The 19,538-nt window shown below is 44.9% G+C and overlaps 1 protein-coding gene across 1 annotated transcript in view; it reads left to right on the top strand.

Annotated features, from left to right (window-relative positions):
• The window catches only part of atr (ATR checkpoint kinase), an 82,724-nt gene that overhangs the window by 11,635 nt on the left and 51,551 nt on the right, over positions 1 to 19,538 (top strand). The window contains exons 7-21 of the mRNA XM_084336597.1: positions 895 to 1,093; positions 2,344 to 2,597; positions 4,276 to 4,469; positions 6,050 to 6,150; positions 6,976 to 7,147; positions 8,151 to 8,306; positions 9,898 to 10,092; positions 10,247 to 10,342; positions 11,659 to 11,748; positions 12,859 to 12,954; positions 14,265 to 14,395; positions 14,843 to 14,986; positions 15,141 to 15,234; positions 15,639 to 15,764; positions 18,915 to 19,121. Coding sequence (XP_084192723.1) covers positions 895 to 1,093; positions 2,344 to 2,597; positions 4,276 to 4,469; positions 6,050 to 6,150; positions 6,976 to 7,147; positions 8,151 to 8,306; positions 9,898 to 10,092; positions 10,247 to 10,342; positions 11,659 to 11,748; positions 12,859 to 12,954; positions 14,265 to 14,395; positions 14,843 to 14,986; positions 15,141 to 15,234; positions 15,639 to 15,764; positions 18,915 to 19,121 — 2,255 coding nt within the window. The remainder of the gene's footprint in view (positions 1 to 894; positions 1,094 to 2,343; positions 2,598 to 4,275; positions 4,470 to 6,049; positions 6,151 to 6,975; positions 7,148 to 8,150; positions 8,307 to 9,897; positions 10,093 to 10,246; positions 10,343 to 11,658; positions 11,749 to 12,858; positions 12,955 to 14,264; positions 14,396 to 14,842; positions 14,987 to 15,140; positions 15,235 to 15,638; positions 15,765 to 18,914; positions 19,122 to 19,538) is intronic.

Below are 19,538 nucleotides of genomic sequence, written 5' to 3'. Positions count from 1 at the left end.
TTTGTATTGGGAAAGATACAGACACATTAGCTGGTTGAACAACATCTATATCTGTGGTAATAATGCAGATATTGAGTGTATTTCTGTGAAAATGCGCGTGGCGCACGCCACTGAATCCAACCAAAGCGAAAAAGATCGCTTCCACCCCGCGAGTCAAGCGCCTGCTTTCTGCCGGTGAGCACAGCTACGTCCATTAACATGGGAGCGAAAGTGAAGCGCTGGGCGCCCGCCTGCCCTCGCGACTGGTGTGTTTGCGCTGTCAGCCTCCCAGGTGCAGGTGGAGTGTGTGTCTCTGACGTAGTGTGTGTGTCTCTCCTCAGCCTCCCAGGTGCAGGTGGAGTGTGTGTCTCTGATGTTGTGTGTGTGTGTCTCTCCTCAGCCTCCCAGGTGCAGGTGGAGTGTGTGTCTCTGATGTTGTGTGTGTGTGTCTCTCCTCAGCCTCCCAGGTGCAGGTGGAGTGTGTGTCTCTGATGTTGTGTGTGTGTGTCTCTCCTCAGCCTCCCAGGTGCAGGTGGAGTGTGTGTCTCTGATGTTGTGTGTGTGTGTCTCTCCTCAGCCTCCCAGGTGCAGGTGGAGTGTGTGTCTCTGATGTTGTGTGTGTGTCTCTCCTCAGCCTCCCAGGTGCAGGTGGAGTGTGTGTCTCTGACGTAGTGTGTGTCTCTCCTCAGCCTCCCAGGTGCAGGTGGAGTGTGTGTCTCTGATGTTGTGTGTGTGTCTCCTCAGCCTCCCAGGTGCAGGTGGAGTGTGTGTCTCTGATGTTGTGTGTGTGTCTCTCCTCAGCCTCCCAGGTGCAGGTGGAGTGTGTGTCTCTGATGTTGTGTGTGTGTGTCTCTCCTCAGCCTCCCAGGTGCAGGTGGAGTGTGTGTCTCTGATGTTGTGTGTGTGTCTCCTCAGCCTCCCAGGTGCAGGTGGAGTGTGTGTGTCTGCTGGCCCTCCTGCGGGGTGCTGTGTGTGAGACCTGGCGCTTGAGTGTGTTTTCTCAGGCGCTGCAGAGTGAGGATGAGGTGGTGAGAGCTGCAGCCGTCAGGGCCTTCCCTCTGCTGCTACACGCCCTGGGAAGCACACACCACAACCTCATTAATACTACTGTAGTGTAAGTACACACACACACACCACAACCTCATTAATACTACTGTAGTGTAAGTACACACACACACACCACAACCTCATTAATACTACTGTAGTGTAAGTACACACACACACACACCACAACCTCATTAATACTACTGTAGTGTAAGTACACACACACACCACAACCTCATTAATACTACTGTAGTGTAAGTACACACACACACCACAACCTCATTAATACTACTGTAATGTAAGTACACACACACACACACCACAACCTCATTAATACTACTGTAGTGTAAGTACACACACACACACACCACAACCTCATTAATACTACTGTAGTGTAAGTACACACACACACACCACAACCTCATTAATACTACTGTAGTGTAAGTACACACACACACACCACAACCCCATTAATACTACTGTAGTGTAAGTACACACACACACACCACAACCTCATTAATACTACTGTAGTGTAAGTACACACACACACACACCACAACCTCATTAATACTACTGTGGTGTAAGTACACACACACACACCACAACCTCATTAATACTACTGTAGTGTAAGTACACACACACCACAACCTCATTAATACTACTGTAGTGTAAGTACACACACACACACCACAACCTCATTAATACTACTGTAGTGTAAGCACACACACACACACACACACACACACACACACACACACACACACACACACACACACACACACCACAACCTCATTAATACTACTGTAGTGTAAGTACACATACACACACACACACACACACACCACAACCTCATTAATACTACTGTAGTGTAAGTACACACACACACACACCACAACCTCATTAATACTACTGTAGTGTAAGTACACACACACACACCACAACCTCATTAATACTGTAGTGTAAGTACACACACACACACACACACACACACACACACACCACAACCTCATTAATACTACTGTAGTGTAAGTACACACACACACACACACCACAACCTCATTAATACTGTAGTGTAAGTACACACACACACACACACGCACACACACACACACACACACACACACACACACACACACACACACACCACAACCTCATTAATACTACTGTAGTGTACACACACACACACCACAACCTCATTAATACTACTGTAGTGTACACACACACACACACACGCACACACTGCAACTAACTTAACTGCCTTCAAGGCACACCAGTTGAGAACCAGTGGTAATATTTGCTGGTGTTTGCTTGTTTCTACAGGGACAGACTGAAGGACGACTCGGAGCTGGTGAAGACGGAGCTTGCGAGGGCCGTTGGTCAGCTGACCTGCATCCTATCCGAGAGCTCCGAGCTGAGTGTCACTCACACAGATCCCGCCCCTGTCCCCAACATCCTCTGCTCCTGCCTCAGCCTTACCGCTGAGCATCCTGGGAAGCCGCCGTCGCTCGGACCGTCCGTCATCAGACCCTTCCTACCGCTGCTCGGACCACAGGTTGCCAGTGGGATCAAACGAGGTGCGCGTGTGTGTGTGTGTGTGTGTGCAGTGGGATCAAACAAGGTGTGTGTGTGTGTGTGTGTGTGTGTGTGTGTGTGTGTGTGTGGGGCTTTCAGATGTCTGGTCTCACTATGAGCAGGTCTAGCAGGGTATTGATGTTGATGATAGCAAAACATGTATGTATCATGTAGCAAAACATGTATGTATCATATAGCAAAACATGTGTGTATCATATAGCAAAACATGTATGTATCATATAGCAAAACATGTATATATCATGTAGCAAAACATGTATGTATCATGTAGCAAAACATGTATGTATCATGTAGCAAAACATGTATGTATCATATAGCAACATGTATGTATCATATAGCAAAACATGTATGTATCATATAGCAAAACATGTATGTATCAAACCCGATAATGCATAATAACCATAACGTCTCTGAATCACCTGAGTGTTTGTCCCCTTGCATGTTTGCTAATATGTGGACATAAATGATGTGTGTGCGCAGACATGGATTTGGTCAATAGGATGTAGCATTTTTACAAAGTGTTGTAAAAATTGTTGTTCTCTCTATAGGGCTGTCTTAAATACTTCAAAGCTTCGTTCGATGGGCATGGGATTCGAATATGAAAATACAATTTGAGTATTAAAAGAAAAAATATATATATGATTTTTTTGTTGTTGTTGTGCAAAATCAACTCTGCCTTGTTGAACAGATGTTCAGCCACATGTTCTCTTTGTTAACTACAACAAGCAATGTTTGTTATTTAAGATGAGGTCGGACTCGGCACTGACAGATTTGTGTTCATTGTGCTGCTTTTATAAAGCCTCAAATGACGGCTTACAATATTTCATGAAAGCAAAGTGTTTAGTTTGTCTAACATTTAAAAAGGTTTAAACTTTACAGCACTGACAAAGTTGAACAAAGTGCTGTACAAGTCCCACAACATAAAAAAAATATATATATAAATAAACGTATAATAATTTTTTTTATATATATATCTCGAAGCTTCGAATTAAAATCGAATCTCTGCCCCGAAGCTTCGAATTCCAAAAAAAAATTCTAAGTTAGCCCTATCTCTCTAATAAGTTAGCAGTTGTGATTGGAGGATCAAGAAAAGAAGGCGGGGTTTGAGATACGTCTGTTCTAAGCTGCTGTATGAATCTGTCGACACCATCGACCTTGAATGTCCTTTAAACTGTCGCCTCACAGCAAGAAGGTCCAGGGTTCGATTCCCGCTTGGGGACCAGGTTTCCATGATGCCAGGTACCCAGGTGGGGTATCTCCCAGGCCTTTCTGTGTGGAGTTTGCATGTTCTCCCCGTGCTCGCAAGGGTTTCCCCCCCGATAAGATAAACCCAATGGAAAAACATGCACAACAACAACAGATCGCTAACGCTGTGGCGTCCTTGACGAAGACGGACAGGAGCACTTGGATTGGTCCCCTGGCGCGGCTCACGTTGACGCCTGTCTGCTCCCGGCTGCCCTTGGGGGGGAAGGACGACGGGATGGGTTAATCGCAGAGACGAATCGCATCAGCGATCCTACAGACAATGCATGCGTGTGTGTTCCGGTGTGTGTGTGTGTTGAGGATAATTGCCAATGCCAATTAAAGACCTCTGAGCAGGTCCTGCATTATTATTATTAAAATATTATTAAACCCTGTGTCCTTTATCTCCATTGTCACCAGCATTCGTGGAAGCTCTTCCTCACCTCTGCCAGCATGTGAACCTAGTGGGCAGAGGCCACGAATACAGGGAAGTCCTCTGTGCTCTGATTGGTCTAATTGAGGATCCCGATCTGCTGGTTAGAACACGCTTCAGCCAATCGTTGCGCTATCTGCTGGCAGAGCCGCAGAGCGCTGACCAGGGTCTCCTCGGTGACGTGAGTGCCATCACAGTAGTGTTATCTGAACACACCCATAAATAGATGCATTTGTACTGGCGCCCACCACAATATAGAACACGCCCACCACAATATAGAACACGCCCACCACAATATAGAACAGGCCCACCACGATATAGAACACGCCCACCACGATATAGAACAGGCCCACTACGATATAGAACAGGCCCACCACGATATAGAACAGGCCCACCACAATATAGAACAGGCCCACCACAATATAGAACAGGCCCACCACAATATAGAACAGGCCCACCACAATATAGAACAGGCCCACCACAATATAGAACAGGCCCACTACGATATAGAACACGCCCACCACAATATAGAACACGCCCACCACGATATAGAACACGCCCACCACAATATAGAACACGCCCACCACAATATAAAACAGGCCCACCACGGTATAGAACACGCCCACCACAATATAGAACAGGCCCACCACAATATAGAACAGGCCCACCACAATATAGAACACGCCCACCACAATATAGAACACGCCCACCACAATATAGAACAGGCCCACCACGATATAGAACAGGCCCACCACGATATAGAACAGGCCCACTACAATATAGAACACGCCCACCACGATATAGAACAGGCCCACCACAATATAGAACAGGCCCACCACAATATAGAACAGGCCCACCACAATATAGAACAGGCCCACCACAATATAGAACAGGCCCACCACAATATAAAACAGGCCCACCACAATATAGAACAGGCCCACCACAATATAGAACAGGCCCACCACAATATAGAACAGGCCCACTACGATATAGAACAGGCCCACCACAATATAGAACACGCCCACCACAATATAGAACAGGCCCACCACAATATAGAACAGGCCCACCACAATATAGAACAGGCCCACCACAATATAGAACAGGCCCACCACAATATAGAACAGGCCCACCACAATATAGAACAGGCCCACCACAATATAGAACAGGCCCACTACGATATAGAACAGGCCCACCACAATATAGAACAGGCCCACCACAATATAGAACAGGCCCACCACAATATAAAACAGGCCCACCACGATATAGAACAGGCCCACCACGATATAGAACAGGCCCACCACAATATAGAACACGCCCACCACAATATAGAACAGGCCCACCACAATATAGAACAGGCCCACCACAATATAGAACACGCCCACCACAATATAGAACACGCCCACCACGATATAGAACAGGCCCACCACGATATAGAACACGCCCACCACGATATAGAACAGGCCCACCACGATATAGAACAGGCCCACCACAATATAGAACAGGCCCACCACGATATAGAACAGGCCCACCACGATATAGAACAGGCCCACCACGATATAGAACACGCCCACCACGATATAGAACAGGCCCACCACAATATAGAACAGGCCCACCACGATATAGAACAGGCCCACCACGATATAGAACAGGCCTACCACGATATAGAACAGGCCCACCACAATATAAAACAGGCCCACCACAATATAAAACAGGCCCACCACGGTATAAAACAGACGTGTAAAACCCTCCTCTTCCTCACAGCTCCTGGCTGCTGGTCTCACGGAGGCGATAGCCAAGGCCACGCTCAACAAGGACGAGGAGCTCCGCAACACTATCATCCTAACCACCGGAGAGATGGGCAGGTATAGAGGCTCAGTCTTCTGTACGCACACCACGTTTTCTATTGGAATTACTTCATTTATTTTTTAAATTTTTTATTATCTTTACCCCCCTCCTTTTTCCGATTTTTCTCCCATCCCACTGTTAGTCGTTATGCCAATTCCCAACCCCCTTCCTGGTTGTTGCGCACCCCCCCCCCTACTGTTGGTCCGGGAGGCCGGAGACTGTCACATGCTTTCCTCCGACACATGTGCAGCCAGCCAGCAGCCAGCCTGGCAGCGCAGATTCTCACCGGGAGAGTGTAACGTGTGGAAGGTCACACTACCTTTCTCCAGATCCTACCCTCGCTGTGCAGGCACCCCGACCGAACTGTAGGGGTCGCTGTCCACAACGCCCAGGACCCACCCACGGCTTCCCTCCCACTAACTCTGCCAAACGAGTCAGTATAGCGATCAGCCCAAGCCAAGGCAATGCTGACTCTCCGGGAGGGAATTACTTCATTATTAGCAGTTACTTAAGCATAGTTTAGCCTTTCCTTGAACAACAAGGTATTTTTTTAGTTCAATGTTTTTTTTTTGTATAACCCTTTCACTACCACACTACAGAAGGTTAAACCTTTCACTACCACACTACAGACGGTTAACCGTCTGTAGTGTGGTAGTGAAAGGGTTAACCTTCTGCAGTGTGGTAGTGAAAGGGTTAACCATTTTGTTGTGTGGCAGTGAAAGGGTTAACCTTCTGTATTGTCGCAGTGAAAGGGTTAACCCTTTGGTAGTGTGGTAGTGAAAGGGTTAAACAATTTTCTCCCTCCTCTCTTCCTCCCTCCCTCCCTCCCTCCTCTCTTCCAGGGCAGGCCAGGGCACAATGGTGTCTTTCGCTCTGCTGAAGCTCCTCCACCCTCTGTTGTCCAAGTCCTCCCCCGTGTCTGTGGCAGCGTACACCCAGATCAGAGCCATGGCCGCAGCCAAGGGCCTGAAGCTGCAGTACCTCTTCAGCCAGTACAAGCACCCCATCTGTGAGGTCTGACACGCCTCAGGACTCTGGGCCTCTTATTTATCAAGCATTTGATAGTAGGAGTGCAGATCTGAGACCAGTCACAGTGAGGTGTATATATATATATATATATATATATATATATATATATATATATATAGCGCCATGTGACCTGAGCAGTCTGATCCAAGATCAGTACTCCTATTCTTTGTTTGATAAATAAGGGCCCTGGTATCAGAATCGACACACATGTGTAATATGGAAGAATTCCTTTTGGCTTCCCCAAACGATAGCTTAGCTCCAGAGAGGCAAGAAGCTACGGCCCCCACCCCTCTCTCTACTGACGCTCATTGTCTCCTTCTCTTCCTCAGTGTCTCTTAGCACCTTTAACATCTAGTGGCTGAATGGTATCTATAGCACCTTTAACATCTAGTGCAGGGGTTCTCAAACTTTTTTATACCACGACCCCATTTTATTTAGGATTTTTTTTTGGCGACCCCACACTTAATGTATCGTGTAATTTCAACGTGGAAATAAGGAATATCAAAATAAAAGCACACGTTGTTGAACTTGATCATGCATATTTATTAGAACATTTAATTACAGTACTATGTTATCAATACACATTTATAAAACGAGGCATATTTAGCCAAAATATGTTGCCAGAACATAAAAACAAATAAAAAACTATATATATATTTTTTGCGACCCCATTGTCACCTACCCACGACCCCACTTTGGGTCGCGACCTGTAGTTTGAGAACCGCTGATCTATAGCACCATCCAGTGGCTGACTGTTATCTATAGCACCTTCTAGTGGTTGACTGTTATCTATAGCACCTTTTAAGCTTAGAGACAACTGAGACATGCAGCATTGTAAAAAAACAAAAAGAACGTGCAACTCAACATTGGGACGATGCTCCTAATGTTCTCGACATTGATTGTCGTTGGTTGTTGTGTATTGTACTGTTTAAGTCTCTGCAGATAACAATGGGTTGAGACATGTTCTCCTCTTCTGCCCCTGGTTCAGTTCCTGGTGAATATGCTTCACTCGCGCCACGAGACGGCCCTGCGGAGCACGCCGGACCAGAGCAGCGAGTCGGCCAATCAGAGAGAGCTGGCGCTGGACATACTGGCTCAGATCGCACACGCCTTCGACTTCCAAGACCTCCACCGCTTCCTCACTGTATGAACACGTCCTCTTCCTATTGGTTGAAATGGGCTCTGTAAACAGTGCATTTAGCCCCTTAAGCCCGACGGCCCCGTTACGGGACTTGGCCATAATAATGTAATTTATAGGCCTTATATTCTATATTCATATTTCAAATTGCATGTGTCCGGATGGCAAAATTCAGCACTGTATCTACAAAACCCCCTGTAAATCATCTGCCCTTTTTTTTTATTTGCTTAGATTTTTTGTACACTTGATCTCAAGAAGGTTTTTTCATGTCTGGTCAATGTTAGCATGGTGTTATTCACCGTCAAAGATGAAAAAACAACATGCAAATGGTCCTTGTAGAAGTGGAGTAATCTTCCATTTACTTAGGTATGTAATTTTTGTTGAATTTTCAAAAAATATGGCTCGTCCGGGCCGGGTCCCGTTGTAGCTATGCCACGCTTTAAAGGGGACCTGCATTGCTATTCCTAGCACTATTTGGGCAACTTTACACAATTCCTGTGAGTCTATTGAACACATCTGCTCCGCCCATACTAGCAGAATGCTTTGAGTGACAGCCACCCACCAAATAGTTCTGGCCATACTACTCTACTAACACCAAAGTTAACCTAATACACAAACAAATATGGCTCAAGCATACGTTTTCGATACAATACAATCCACAAAGGGATGACACCGAAGCAGGTCGGAGCCTGCACAACTCTGCAACGCTTCAATACTGCCGCCTGGTGGATGATCGGCGAGTTACCAAACCGGAAATGGACGAGTCGATCTCGGTGCGTCTGGGAAATGCGTCCGGCACTCACATATTGTCGCGGGACTCTAGACACACACCGTGTATATGGATCGCTGCCATAACTCAATAATCGACATGATTTGGGCGTATATTATTATTATACAAACCGGAAATGGATCGACTCGATCGCCGTCAAATAAGTGGGATCTTTTTGCTCCAGTATCATCGGCCAACGGTAAGAGGACGCTGACGTCATTTTCAAGCATTTACTGATGATCACGGACTTATAAACTACCCCCCCCCCCCCCGTTCATCCGCGCATGATGAGTCATAACGTTTAGGATCGTATTCAGTTGGATTTTTTTATATAGCGTGTATCACGAATAAACTGCAATCGATAATCTATATTATGCGTTTAGGCCTATAACTAGCGTTCTAGGAATTACTGCAGAAAACGATAAAAACATTTATATTCTAGACGGTATTTTCGTATGAATGTATGAATGAAAAAGTATAACGTTCCCACATCCTGAACGATAGATAATCGATGTTGAATGGGCCATAGTAATGTCAATTTAGCAATACAATTTAAAAAGTTATAGCCCTGCAAAGAAGGTGAACATCTCCATAGACTTAGAGTGGTGGCAGAGAGTGGTATAAGATGCTCAAATTGCGTGGCAGGGAATGTGTTAATACACTCTGTACCGATCACGAATACCACTAACCTGGTTGTGTGGCAATAAAGGAATCTTGTATCTTGTTAAATGTGATTGCCTAAATATATGTTGACATTTATGGATTGGTTTGTGTTTGTGTGCCTGTGTGTGTGTTTCTGTGCCTGTGCCTGTGTGTGTGTGTGTGTAGCGTACCCTCCAGGTGCTCCTGCCGTACCTGGCAGCCAAGGCCAGTTCCACTGGCTCCGCCCTCATCCGTACCCTGGCCAATGAGCTGAAGGCCAATCGGAGAGAGATCCTCATCAACAACTTCAAGTACATCTTCAGTTACGTGGTCTGTTCCTCCACCCAGGAACAGCTGGACATAATCTTCCGCTACCTCCAGGTAGTCCGACGTCACCAGATGAGATCATATCATACACACACAAACATCCCATATGATGACACCACTTTTTAACCTCTGGATGGTTGATGATGGTAAGCATTAAAGTGGTGTTCCGTGTATCAAGACGTGGTCTGTTGTTGCTGCTGTTTCCCAGAGTGAGACGGAGCTCGAGCTGGGCTCTCTGCTGAGGCAGGACTTCCAGGGTCTTCACAACGAGCTGCTGCTCCGGGGGGGAGAACACTACGAAAAGGTCCGCACAGAGACGCACACTGTTCCCTATACAACGTGTGGCATGGTGCATGGTTGTTGAATCACTGATTTACTTATATATATATATATATATATATATATATATATATATATATATATATATATATATATATATATATATATATATATATATATATATATATATATATATATATATATATATATATATATATATATATATATATATATATATATACAATACACACAGCATTATTGTACATGCTATCATACATAGAATATAACGTCACAGTGACCAATCGCAGCCACTCTTATTGTCTGGGACCAAATACGGCCACGCCCCACTCCCAGTAAAAAGTGGGAATCTCTAGAATGGGTTTCGGGCGACGCTGAATACGGAAGTGGCTCTCAAGGTGACGATTAGACAACACTTTCTGTTGTCAGTAGATGGCAGCATTGGTTTAAAATTAAAAGGTGAAAATGTTGAAAACTACAATAATGCATTTCCCAAGAGCGTTAGCACAGGTCGCAGGTCACTGGGATGTGTCTATATTCTTCGACGTGATCTGAACAGCGGTAAACTATTACTGCGACCTCGGTATAGAGACCGCGAATGGTAAACTAATTATCTTAGCAAAAGTGCGCTGTTAGCGTTACATATGTTGTCTAAAGGGGGACATAATAACATATGGTACAATTTAAGATTCTAATGATAATCGGCATATAAAGGACAACACAAAGCATCGTTAATTTGTAAGAAACCTCAATGAAAACGGCGCAGGGTGCTATTGTTATGAAAATGTGATAGAATCCTATAAAATGTGGCCGCATTTGGTCTACGTTCCGTTACACATAATAAAAAGGATTCTTTTTTAGGATAAAAATATATACAGTAAATATATATAAATAATAAATATATATATTAATATTTACTGTATATATTTTTATCCTCATTTGTCTGAATATACCTTCATATAATAATTTTTATATAGATACTATCTGTACATAGCTCTTACCTACTCTTACTAGTTATACAGCTGGCCAGCATGACTTACTACCATAGTGTCTTTATACCTGTACCACTGTACATAATAATACTATAACACTGTACATACATCTGATTAGTACTATTACGCAGTAGTACTCATTTATATACACTCCAGTTTAATCACCTGTACGTTGTATATTACTATTGCACTTTACTGCTACATTTGCAGTCTGGTTAGATGGCAACTTCTTTTTGTTGTACTGTACTTGTGCTCTATGATGATACATTTGAATCTAATCTAATCTAATCCAACCTAACCTAATGCTGATGTGCACCTTGCTGTACTGTAGGTGTTTAATGGCCTGGGCATCCTGGCCTCCTCCGCCCCCGACGATGATCCATACCAGGGGCCGCGTTACAACATCTCACCGGAGTGCATGGTAAGGACCCTAATGGATAACCGTACGTTGCCAAGGTCTGGTACAATATCTACATAGTGTTACCTACTGGTTCTGGTGAGATGTTAATAACCTCTGATCTGAGATCTGTAATCTGGATGACACCATGACTCAACTTCTGATAGCAGGGTTGATTGAGTAGGACACCATGACTCAACGAGACCTTCTGATGGCAGGGTTGATTGAGTAGGACACCATGACTCAACGAGACCTTCTGATGGCAGGGTTGATTGAGTAGGACACCATGACTCAACGAGATCTTCTGATGGCAGGGTTGATTGAGTAGGACACCATGACTCAACGAGACCTTCTGATGGCAGGGTTGATTGAGTAGGACACCATGACTCAACGAGACCTTCTGATTGCAGGGTTGATTGAGTAGGACACCATGACTCAACGAGACCTTCTGATGGCATTATGGTCTTAAGAAGTTTTGTAAATGTAAGAAAAACACTGAAAATAGTTATTGCAGCTTCAACAAATTTGACAACGCATTGTAGGGAAAAAATCACCAAGTGAATGAGACGAAACAAAATCAAAAACATATTTCCGTTCTGTTGACCTCTTTTCCATTCTGAATGTGTTTCCCTGGCTGTATTTCTCATTGTCTCACTGTGTATCTACCAGGCTGAATACTGTCTCACTGTGTATCTACCAGGCTGAATACTGTCTCACTGTGTATCTACCAGGGTGAATACTGTCTCACTGTGTATCTACCAGGCTGAATACTGTCTCACTGTGTATCTACCAGGCTGAATACTGTCTCACTGTGTATCTACCAGGCTGAATACTGTCTCACTGTGTATCTACCAGGCTGAATACTGTCTCACTGTGTGTCTACCAGGCTGAATACTGTCTCACTGTGTATCTACCAGGCTGAATACTGTCTCACTGTGTATCTACCAGGCTGAATACTGTCTCACTGTGTGTCTACCAGGCTGAATACTGTCTCACTGTGTATCTACCAGGCTGAATACTGTCTCACTGTGTATCTACCAGGCTGAATACTGTCTCACTGTGTATCTACCAGGCTGAATACTGTCTCACTGTGTATCTACCAGGCTGAATACTGTCTCACTGTGTATCTACCAGGGTGACTATCTGCAGCCCAAGATGCTCGGCATCCTGGCCTTCTTCACCATACAGCTGCTCAGCTCCAGCGCTGGAGATAAGGACCATAAGAAGCTGGTGGGTGGTGCACATATTATTATGGAGTAGGGCTGACCCCTATTAATCGATTAGTCGACTAATCGGTCGAAAGGGGCCGTAGTCGACTGGCCAACCTCTTAGTCGAATATAATAAAAAAATATATATTTCAAAAGAAAAGAGGCCTAGAAGCGTGGCTAACGCTAATGGCACGCATACCAGAGGCTAACTGCCTACGAAAACAGGCACAGAGGCACTGAAAGAGGATTTCACCCATCTAATGAACACACTATACTAGACAAATATCAAGATGTATCCATCAGTGGACCAATTGCATGCTTTTGCAGAGGACAAGAAGCCTTCAGTCGACTCCTTCAGACATTAAGCACCCCCCACAGCCCAAATGGAATGATAAAAAAAAAAAAAATATATTATACTTTTTTTTAAGTCGACCAATAGTCGACTAACGGCAGATTTTGGCCAATCTTAGTCGACCATCCAAATCCTTAGTCGGGGACAGCCCTATTATGGAGTATTGTATAATATAGACACTAGCAGTACAGGACGGTACATGACGAGGCTGTTTGTCTGTTTTAATGGACGGTGTGTATTATGTTATGTACTTTAGGTTCTCACCAGTGTAATAGTGTGTATTATGTTATGTACTGTAGGTTCTCACCAGTGTAATAGTGTGTATTATGTTATGTACTGTAGGTTCTCACCAGTGTAATAGTGTGTATTATGGTATGTACTGTAGGCTCTCACCAGTGTAATAGTGTGTATTATGTTATGTACTGTAGGTTCTCACCAGTGTAATAGTGTGTATTATGTTATGTACTTTAGGCTCTCACCAGTGTAATAGTGTGTATTATGTTATGTACTGTAGGCTCTCACCAGTGTAATAGTGTATATTATGTTACTGTATGTACTGTAGGTTCTCACCAGTGTAATAGTGTGTATTATGTTATGTACTGTAGGCTCTCACCAGTGTAATAGTGTGTATTATGTTACTGTATATACTGTAGGTTCTCACCAGTGTAATGGTGTATATTATGTTACTGTATGTACTGTAGGTTCTCACCAGTGTAATAGTGTGTATTATGTTACTGTATGTACTGTAGGTTCTCACCAGTGTAATAGTGTATATTATGTTATGTACTGTAGGTTCTCACCAGTGTAATAGTGTGTATTATGTTACTGTATGTACTGTAGGTTCTCACCAGTGTAATAGTGTATATTATGTTACTGTATGTACTGTAGGTTCTCACCAGTGTAATAGTGTGTATTATGTTACTGTATGTACTGTAGGTTCTCACCAGTGTAATAGTGTGTATTATGGTATGTACTGTAGGTCCTCACCAGTGTAATGGCTCTGATGCGTCTCCTGGGCTCCAAACACATCAGTTCAGTCAGACTGAAGATCATGACGACTCTGCGCACGGCTCTGCGTTACAGAGAGGACTTCCCTCTGCTCTGCTGCCAGTCAGTACACACACACACACATACACGCACGCACACACACACACACACACACACACGCGCGCGCACACACACACACACACACAGATAGATTAAAATTTATTTTTGATCACAGGGTTTTTGCACTTGCTGAATATTTAGAGAAAGCTTGGGATAAACGCACGGAAATAACATACAGTTACATATTATGTGATGTATTTTGGCCTCTGATGATGTGCATGGTGTAGCTTAGAAACCATGGGAAGTGATTGTTACATTCAATTGTTGTTTTTGGTGTCTTATAATCCCGTATGGGATGGGTCGTCGGACATGACACGAAAATAAAATGTCATTCATTCACACACTCGTATGTCGAGCAATAGAACGTGAGAAGGCAGTATGTTGTTCTGAGTGACATCACGCTCATTGCGTCACCTCTGCGTCATCACTTCCTGCTTCCTGCGTGGACAGGGCGTGGGAGTGCTTCGTGAGGAGCGTGGAGCCGGCCCACCTGGGACCCCTGCTGAGTCACGTGATCGTAGCCCTCCTCCCCCTCATCCCCCTGCAGCCCAAGGAGACGGCCGCCATCATCCGCTACTTCATCCTGGACAACAGGTCGGGGGAGCTGTGTTTCTGCCACTGTTCCCACCAGTCTTTCTCTCTCAATGGGACCCTTTTGAATGAATATCGTTGAGTAGAAAAATAACAAGTGTGTCACATAAAATATCAAAAGAATTTAAAATAAACGTGATGGCCGCCTGTGTTCCAGAGAGGAGGTTCAGGACTATCTCCACGAGATCTACTTCCTCCCAGACCACCCTGAGCTGAGAGACATCCACACTGCCCTGCAGGACTACAAGAAGGTCGGCATGGACACGATGATGATCGCCTATTCTTTCATTTCTATTTGGATTGTTATACACAGAATTTGTATTGTTTTTTCCCCTCTTTATTGAGACAAAGAGGTGACAGTGGGTCTGGTAATTCAGAGGTTAGACAGTGGCTCGGGAGGTAGAGCAAGTAGTTTTCAAGTTTCAAGTTTGTTTATTAGTTGTCACAATAAAATACATGTACTTTACGGTGAAATGCTTGGTTCCCTATGAGCCCCTGAGAGTGTGCTTCATACAGTAAAAAAGTAAGTAAGTAAAAAAAAGTAAGCAGTCGTCTGGTAATCCGGCGGTTGCTCAGGAGGTCGATGATGAAAGCTAACAACCCAGTTGACAATCGATGATGATGAGCTGAAGGCTGTTGATCTTCCTCTGTCCAGCTGACCTCCGGGACCAGTGACGTGGCTGCAGCGCTGCAGTTATCCATGAGGGCCGTCCAGCACGAGAACGTGGACGTCAGGATCCACGCTCTGACCAGCCTTAGAGACGTGATGCACAGCAACCAGGTACACGCTCTGACCAGCCTTAGAGACGTGATGCACAGCAACCAGGTACACGCTCTGACCAGCCTTAGAGACGTGATGCACAGCAACCAGGTACACGCTCTGACCAGCCTTAGAGACGTGACGCACAGCAACCAGGTACACGCTCTGACCAGCCTTAGAGACGTGATGCACAGCAACCAGGTACACGCTCTGACCAGCCTTAGAGACGTGATGCACAGCAACCAGGTACACGCTCTGACCAGCCTTAGAGACGTGATGCACAGCAACCAGGTACACGCTCTGACCAGCCTGAGAGACGGTTGGCCATGGTTATACAGGTTGCTTATGGTTATACAGGTTGGCCATGGTTATGCAGGTTGACCATGGTTATACAGGTTGGCCATGGTTATGCAGGTTGGTCATGGTTATACAGGTTGGTTATACAGGTTGTTCATGGTTATACAGGTTGGTCATGGTTATGCAGGTTGGCCATGGTTATACAGGTTGGTTATGCAGGTTGGCCATGGTTATACAGGTTGGTTATACAGGTTGGCCATGGTTATACATGTTGGTTATACAGGTTGGCCATGGTTATATACAGGTTGGTTATACAGGTTGCTTATGGTTATACAGGTTGACCATGGTTATATACAGGTTGGTTATACAGGCTGGCCATGGTTATACAGGTTGACCATGGTTATATACAGGTTGGTTATACAGGTTGGTTATACAGGTTGGCCATGGTTATATACAGGTTGGTTATACAGGTTGGCCATGGTTATACAGGTTGGTTATACAGGTTGGCCATGGTTATACAGGTTGGTTATACAGGTTGGCCATGGTTATACAGGTTGGCCATGGTTATACAGGTTGGCCATGGTTATATACAGGTTGGTTATACAGGCTGGCCATGGTTATATACAGGTTGGTTATACAGGTTGACCATGGTTATACAGGTTGCTTATGGTTATACAGGTTGGTTATACAGGCTAGCCATGGTTATATACAGGTTGGTTATACAGGCTGGCCATGGTTATACAGGTTGACCATGGTTATATACAGGTTGGTTATACAGGCTGGCCATGGTTATACAGGTTGACCATGGTTATATACAGGTTGGTTATACAGGTTGACCATGGTTATATACAGGTTGGTTATACAGGTTGGCCATGGTTATATACAGGTTGGTTATACAGGTTGGTTATACAGGTTGGCCATGGTTATATACAGGTTGGTTATACAGGTTGGTTATACAGGTTGGCCATGGTTATATACAGGTTGGTTATACAGGTTGCTTATGGTTATACAGGTTGACCATGGTTATATACAGGTTGGTTATGCAGGTTGGCCATGGTTATACAGGTTGACCATGGTTATATACAGGTTGGTTATACAGGCTGGCCATGGTTATACAGGCTGGCCATGGTTATACAGGTTGACCATGGTTATATACAGGTTGGTTATACAGGTTGACCATGGTTATATACAGGTTGGTTATACAGGTTGGTTATACAGGTTGGCCATGGTTATATACAGGTTGGTTATACAGGTTGACCATGGTTATATACAGGTTGGTTATACAGGTTGGTTATACAGGTTGGCCATGGTTATATACAGGTTGGTTATACAGGTTGCTTATGGTTATACAGGTTGACCATGGTTATATACAGGTTGGTTATACAGGCTGGCCATGGTTATATACAGGTTGGTTATACAGGTTGGTTATACAGGTTGGCCATGGTTATATACAGGTTGGTTATACAGGTTGGTTATACAGGTTGGCCATGGTTATATACAGGTTGGTTATACAGGTTGGTTATACAGGTTGGCCATGGTTATATACAGGTTGGTTATACAGGTTGCTTATGGTTATACAGGTTGACCATGGTTATATACAGGTTGGTTATGCAGGTTGGCCATGGTTATATACAGGTTGGTTATACAGGTTGGTTATGGTTATACAGGTTGCCCATGGTTATGCAGGTTGTTTATGCAGGTTGGTTATACAGGTTGGCCATGGTTATGCAGGTTGGTTATGTAGGTTGACCATGGTTATATACAGGTTGGTTATACAGGTTGGCCATGGTTATAAACCAGGTTGGCCGTGGTTATATACAGGTTGGCCATGGTTATATACAGGTTGGCCATGGTTATATACAGGTTGGCCGTGGTTATATACAGGTTGGCCATGGTTATATACAGGTTGGCCGTGGTTATATACAGGTTGGCCATGGTTATACGGCACGGTGGTGTAGTGGTTAACACTGTCGCCTCACAGCAAGAAGGTCCAGGGTTCGAATCCCGCTTGGGGACCAGGTTTCCATGATGCCAGTTACCCAGGTGGGGTATCTCCCAGGCCTTTCTGTGTGGAGTTTGCATGTTCTCCCCGTGCTCGCAAGGGTTTCCCCCCCCGATAAGATAAACCCAATGGAAAAACATGCACAACAACAAGATCGCTAACGCTGTGGCGTCCTTGACGAAGACGGACAGGAGCACTTGGATTGGTCCCCTGGCGCGGCTCACGTGGCGCCTGTCTGCTCCCGGCTGCCCTTGGGGGGGAAGGACGACGGGATGGGTTAATCGCAGATACGCATTGTATGCATGGTTCGCATGTGTGCCAAATGGTGACCTCGGAGCAGGTCCTAAATTATTATTATTATTATGTTATATACAGGTTGGTTATACAGGTTGGTTATACAGGTTGGTTATGCAGGTTGATCATGGTTATACAGGTTGGCCATGGTTATATACAGGTTGGTTATACAGGTTGGTCATGGTTATATACAGGTTGGTTATACAGGTTGGCCATGGTTATACAGGTTGGCCATGGTTATATACAGGTTGGTTCTACAGGTTGGTCATGGTTATACAGGTTGGCCATGGTTATACAGGTTGGTTATACAGGTTGGCCATGGTTATACAGGTTGGCCATGGTTATATACAGGTTGGTTCTACAGGTTGGTCATGGTTATACAGGTTGGTCATGGTTATATACAGGTTGGTTATACAGGTTGGCCATGGTTATACAGGTTGGCCATGGTTATATACAGGTTGGATATACAGGTTGGTTATACAGGTTGGCCATGGTTATACAGGTTGGTTATACAGGCTGGCCATGGTTATGCAGGTTGGTTATGCAGGTTGGTCACATGTCTCCATGTCGTCCTGCAGGAGTGGCTGCTACGGCAGGTGTGTGCAAGTGAGGCGGTGGAGCCGGTGATCTCCAGCCTGGTGGCGGTGCTGCTGAAGGGCTGCCAGGACTTGTCCCCGCTGGTCAGGCTGCTCTGTGGGGAGTGTCTGGGGGAGCTGGGCGCCGTGGACCCGGGACGCCTGGACCTGTCGCACACACACGCCCACGGAGACCGGAACACCTTGGTTGTAAGTAGTGTTGCACGATACACCCATACTAGAAAGGTATTGCGAATACCCAGCTGTTAAAAATCCATTTTATTAGTATCGATACTTTTAGAATAGCCTGATGCTGTATTTTCTACGAGTTTGAGTGGATGCGTGCAGGGAACAAAATAACTAGACGCCATTCGCCAAATGCGTGTAGATTTACCGTCTGGCGTCTAAAAATAATAGTCTGCCCGCCAGCTGGCGTGTAGTTCATATTGATACTCTTATTTTGGCAATCCTGTGCGGGTCTCATTGCCGCCCCAAGCGCAGCTCCAGTCATAATATCTGGGCTCCGGCAGCTAGCAACGTTCAGGTTCATATGATACTCTTATTTTGAAAACCCTTAGCAACTCCGTGAGTCATATGATATCCGCCCACTCCGTGTTGTTTCTTGAA

Source organism: Notolepis coatsorum, assembly GCF_963971535.1.
Source record: "Notolepis coatsorum genome assembly, chromosome: 2".
Classification (NCBI taxonomy): Eukaryota; Metazoa; Chordata; class Actinopteri; order Aulopiformes; family Paralepididae; genus Notolepis; species Notolepis coatsorum.
This window is presented reverse-complemented; position numbering and strand designations above follow the sequence as displayed.